Source organism: Electrophorus electricus, unplaced genomic scaffold, assembly GCF_041902795.1.
Source record: "Electrophorus electricus isolate QZ-2024a unplaced genomic scaffold, ASM4190279v1 Scaffold176, whole genome shotgun sequence".
Lineage (NCBI taxonomy): Eukaryota > Metazoa > Chordata > Actinopteri > Gymnotiformes > Gymnotidae > Electrophorus > Electrophorus electricus.
In genome coordinates this window covers 1-5882 of record NW_027658457.1, presented here as the reverse complement: position 1 = coordinate 5882, position 5882 = coordinate 1, and the positions used below count along the sequence as shown (strand labels likewise).

General features: G+C 45.8%; 1 protein-coding gene across 1 annotated transcript; it reads right to left on the bottom strand.

The window, feature by feature from the left end:
* Positions 1 to 626: 626 nt before the first annotated feature.
* On the bottom strand, positions 627 to 5770 carry LOC145655112 (chordin-like; the record flags this gene model as incomplete). Its single annotated transcript, XM_081708888.1, has 8 exons — positions 627 to 1728; positions 2285 to 2378; positions 2926 to 3183; positions 3438 to 3541; positions 3789 to 3845; positions 4144 to 4435; positions 5319 to 5432; positions 5529 to 5770. Coding segments are annotated over 8 exons (1226 nt in total), but the record flags the coding sequence as incomplete, so codon positions are not given.
* Between the last annotated feature and the right edge of the window lie 112 nt (positions 5771 to 5882).

Here is a 5882-nt window from a genome sequence, read left to right as displayed (position 1 = left end):
GAGAAAAAAGAGAGCCATGAGAGAAAATGGCAAAACATGCACGATTAGGTTAGAAAATTACAGGACAGAGAGACTGAGAAAGCGAGACAGTACTGTTCTGTCTCAGTTGGTTCCCCGCCTACTCCACTTTGATGTCGCTAGCCGTTTGAATGTCGGGGAGATGCTTTTAATAATAGAAGCGACCAGTTACTCTCCACACATCAAAATGAGAAAATGTAAACCAATGGAGCTGTAGCAAGATTGCAGCTCTCTGTACTAATTTGAATTAAACGCCAATAGCATGTTTACACTGGCGTGTCACTGTGACATGAATAGTTTTAACAATGTTTACAATCTTATACACTGATGTCAACATACAATATACAGGCCACTGTTATTATGTAATTTTAATTTGAATTATCTATACATTGGTGGGGTGAGGATGCCTGTTGAGACAGCCTAAACCGATGGGAGACGGCACAAGGGAATATCAAACCACATATAAAAGAAATGAGGTAAAAGATACGACTCACTTTTGTAAGTCGCTCTGGATAAGAGCGTCTGCTAAATCACCTAAATGTAAATGTAAATGAGGTATTACATCCAGTGAGGGAAAGGTTAATTATGGGAACACTTGAGGAAACAGCTTATATATCACAGAACATTTTTATTGATTTATCCAAAACAATAAATATGAAATACAATATTCATCATAATAATCACAATACAGACAGCAAGTATTTATAAAAAATTACACAAAAGTATCAGAAAAAAACATAAACAGACAGGGAAGGACATGACGTGCAACACTAGTGGGCGGGGCAGATATGGGAGGTCTTTGTATTCTAAACTCTGGTGCTTGATTAGTCAAGACCCTCCCACTCATTAAGAGTGTTTCAGTCACAGAGCAAAATCTCCAGTCAGGCAATTTGAAACATCACAATTCTTTTGCATAATATAGAAGAGTGCATCTTATTGGATAAAAAGAGGGACCAAGATTTTCATACTGAATAAGACTGGATAAAGACGATGAATACTGTAGGAAGCTTGCTGTGACCTGAGGAAGCATATTGGAATGTGTGTGTGTGTCTGTGTGTGTTTGTTTTACATCCACTCATTGCCACCCAATGAGTTTACTGCCAATTCCACACCTTTTAAGCCTGTGCCTCGACTTAAGAGGCTCCTTTAACGCACGCACACACACGCGCGCGCGCGCACACACACACACACACACGCTCACCATCATTAAGAAAACATACATCTGCCTGTCTGTATTGGCATGACCAGAGTTTGCTCCAAGTCAAAAATAATTAAGTACAAAAATAAAGCGAAAAACATTCACTTCGGAAAATCATTCACAAAGGATTTTTTTCTATACAATGCAGCAGCTAGTCGGTCCTCTCGTCTCTCTGTCCTTCCTTCCATTTTTTTCTTCTCTTTCAGCCTTCAGTTAGCCTTTTTCTTTTTCTTCCCACACACACACACACACACACACACACACACACTCTCTCTCTCTCTCTCTTCCCGCCCATGTTTCTGTTGTCTCTAAAACAGTCCACCAGTGGCCCACTCCAAAGGCGAGAGGCAGCCCAAGGGCCGGGGGTGTGGGGGTGGGGGGGTGTGGACAGAGGGGCATGTGAGTGGGGGTGAAGGAGGGGGGCTGGAGGGAGGGAGAGGTGGAACATCAGTGTCTCCGGCTTTTCTTTTTCTCCTCCATCTTCATCATCTCCTCTTCTTTACTGAATTCATCTGTAAGGGAAAATAGAGGGCCAATAAGTAGAAGCTGAAGGAGAGTGTTTCTGGCAGAGCCGCAACATGACAGTATCACCCATTCAAATGTATAATCATACAATTATTGTAGCCCAAGCTTTAGTGTAGACACCCTTATGCTGTTTGTTAATCTGTGTGTACGGATTATGTATGAGCATAGGCTTATGCGTATGCGTGTGTGTGTGTATGTTTGCACGCATGCGTGTGTCTGTGTGTGTGTGTGCGTGTGCCTGTGTGTGTGTGTGCGTGTGTGTGCGCCTGCGCGTGTGTGTGCGTGTGTGCGCGCGTGCGCGTGCGTGTGCGCGTGCGTGTGTGCGTGTGCGTGCGTGTGCGTGCGCGTGCGCGTGCGTGTGCGTGTGCGTGTGTGTGTGTGTGTGTGTGTGTGTGTGAGTGTGTGTGTGTGTGTGTGTACGTGTGTGTATGTGTGTGTGTGTGTGTGTGTGTGTGTGTGTGTGTGTGTGTGTGTGTGTGTGTGTGTGTGTGTGTGTACGTGTGTGTATGTGTGTGTGTGTGTGTGTGTGTGTGTGTGTTTTACCTGCACACTCAGGGCAGCACTTCCCCTCTCTGCGTGTGATGTTGCTGCAGCTGAGCAGTGGACACTGTTTCCTCTGACACTTGGTGACCCCATGCTGCAGAGAGCGAGAGGGAGAGAATGAGAGACAGAGAGAGGGAGGGGAGAAAGGGACAAATAGAGAGAGGGCAAGAAGGAAGGAAAGAAAGAAAGAGGGAAAGGAAAGAAAGTATGTCAGGAATGCATGAAATCACCCTCTAAAAACTTCAAATCCTAGAATACTTTTTTTTGGACAGCAGAATGTGCCCCATATGTTTTTGACCACTCATCCTGCCACGTTCCATTATAATTACACCGCGCCTCATTTCCAAATCCACTGTACCAGGCATTCATCTCAGCTCTTATGGAGCTCTCACTACTTTAAGGAGACTCATCTTTTAAACTCATTTTGACACTAAACAAATGCACTTTGGAATCAAGGTCTTTGCAATCTTTTTTTTTTTCTGATAGGAATAGTTCAGAATCATTTCCAAGTGTTTGTTAAAGCACAGTACAACTCTGCTTGGAAAGTACCTAGCTGAAAAGCAACTCTGATTTTCTTGCTTTAATTAACATAATTGATTTGCCTGTGGCCTGTTTTCAAACACTGATTGGCTGAGACTTACATCACACCAGCATGTGATGCATTTCATCTCTCCGACCAATGGCACAAGAGGGTGCCAGTTCTCGCTGTTTTGGTAGTAGTTTTTGCCGAACTTGCAGTGGCGCGTTCCGTCCGCTTGCATCATTTCCCCCTCCTCAAGCAGGGGCGTGTCCTCCACAGGACACTCCTTACAGCAGTCTGAGGGGTTGCGTCTGATTGGTCGGATGCAGGTAAGTGGTGGGCAGGTAACTTTCTCACACTGCACTTCTCCAGTAGAACCCTAATACACAATCGCAGAGGGAAACATTAAAATGAAAACAGACACAAACCAATATAAATAAAGAAGTGATAATGATGGGCAGAAATGCAACTTGCACACTGACCACCATGCTAAAACTGGGCTCCCGTTAGTGGTATTTATTCACATCAGCTGTGGCTGTTGTTTCCATGGAGGAGCAAATAAAACAGATGGCAGTGGTCTCCATAGCAGCTGGTTAATCAGAGGGCAGGGATTGTCTCTAAGGCAGGACTAACCTTGCAGGTACACACGGCACACTTAATGTAGCCAAAAGGCGGCACGAACGGATGCCATTTGGTTCCGGGTGCATGCATCTTCTGGTCACCCTCGAAATAGCACCCTAAAACACAACAGGGACACAACACCACCAGATTAACCACTGGACCCAGAGGTGCTCCCAGAGGATAAAACTTTAATGCAATAATGGCACACAGTCAGGAGGAACGTTAGCTTTGTTGCATTTCCGAAGCTTCGGAACTGCACCGGAATACTTCACTTCGTTAGAAGGTTAACCTCATATGTGTAATGTTATGCTATGGCATTCAGTGCCGCATTTAAGGGAATATTGGAAGAATTCCTTTGCTTACCTTCTGGGTGTTCTTCCAGTTTCTCAGTGGATGAGATCTCTTTGGGTGCTTTCCTCTCTAAGTGCAGATATCAGTGAGAAACTTAAAAACTCACACAGACACTTTGCAGAAATATCAAAGATTTACAATATGATCTCTTTTTCAGCTTTGCACAAAAACGTTTCACGGGACACAACAAATGGTGATTTTGACACGTGCAGAGACGTTACATAAGAAAACATTATAGAACAACTGCACATCAGTTCGAATTTATTCTCACGCAACAGCAAAAATAAACATCTTCACAACAATCCCTTCAAACTTCAAGACAGTGGGGCGAAACTATGCTGTAAAGTTTTTAAATCACCAGTCTTACCATCACACACGGGGCAGCACTTGTTCTCGGGCTGGTAGGTGTGGGGGCAAGTGAGGGTGGGGCAGATGATGGGGTCACAGATGACAGTCTTCTTCTGGCAGGTGCAGGTGAAGCAGGGGTTATAGTGGGGTGTCCACCGCGAGCCGTGCGTGTGGTGCTCACTCTCAAAAAAGCATGCGTGCGGGTCCTTCTTCACCTCCTCGGGGTCCTGCACAAACACGAGGTCATCGAACTCTGCCTCCTCCACCACGTCACCGCGGGAACCGAATTCACAGGTGTTTGGGACGTGGATCTAGAAGGGGGGGGGGGGAGACATAGGTAAAGAAGGAATGACAAGGAGAGAGAGAGAGTCAGAGAGAGAGAGAGAAAGAAAGAAAGAAGGAAATGTTATTTGGGGCTTTAGTTTCACAATTCACTGTGTTTATACTGTTTATAGTAGCCATGTTTCCATGGAAACTTTGGACTAAGATTTAATTTGTGATTCAGAGTTTCTGCTGAGCTGGTAGTCTTGCTGTGTCTGTGTGTGTGTGTGTGTGTGTGTGTGTGTGTGTATGCATGTGTGTGTGTGTATGCGTGTGTGTGTGTGTGTGTGTGCGTGTGTGTATGCGTGTGTGTGTGTATGCGGGTGTGTATGCGGGTGTGTGTGTGCATGTGTGTGTGCGTGTGTGTATGCGTGTTTGTGTGTGTGTATGCGTGTGTGTGTGTATGTGTGTGTGTGTGTGTGCATGCATGTGTGTGCATGCATGTGTGTGCGTGTGTGTTTGCGTGTGTGCATGCATGTGTGTGTGTGTGCATGTGTATGTGTGCGCGTGTGTGTGTGTATGCGTGTATGTGTGTGTGTGCATGCATGTGTGTGCGTGTGTGTTTGCGTGTGTGCATGCATGTGTGTGTGTGTATACGTGTGTGTGTGTGTGTATGCGTGTGTGTGTGTATGTGTATGCGTGTGTATGCGTGTGTGCATGCATGTGTGTGTGTGTATGCGTGTGTGTGTGTGTGTGTGTATGCGTGTGTGTGTGTATGTGTATGCGTGTGTATGCGTGTGTGTGTGTGTGTGTGTGTGTGTGTGCGTGTGTGTGTGTATGTGTATGCGTGTGTGTGTGTGTGTGCGTGTGTGCGTGTGTGTGTGTGTGCGTGTGTGTGTGTGTGTGTGTGTGCATGTTTATGTGTGTACATACTCGTCCCCGTATCTCTCCCCGAGGGTTCATCTTGGTGCTGACTTGAATAAATGCAGTGCCTTTATTCAAGTGCCTCAATAACTCCACACTCAGGTCCTTCAGCACACCCTGGGCCTGAAGAGAGAGAGAGCAAGAGGGAGAGAAAACAATTTATACTTGTGAAAAAAAGAACTCAGATTTCCTTCTGTCACAGTCTTGTTCCTTATTCACCTGTTCGCCATAGAATCCAGTCAGCAGTCGTTTGTGATTGGTAGCAGACTCGTCCATCTCACCAATCTCAGCCAATCCATGCAGGTGGGCGTTCACGGCGACGTCGTCGCTCTTGCTGAGGCCACTGATTACAATCTCATAGTGCAGGTGACAACGTGGGTCTACGGAGACCCAGACATGTCCTCCTGCACTCGTCTGCACTGCCGGTGACACAAACTGACCGGCAAGAGGGAAGGGCAGGTCTGGACACACACACACACACACACACACACACACACACACATATAAATACACAGGATCAGAGCCTGTATTGCTGGTACACTAGTAATAAAGACAATAGCTGCTGTGCAGAGT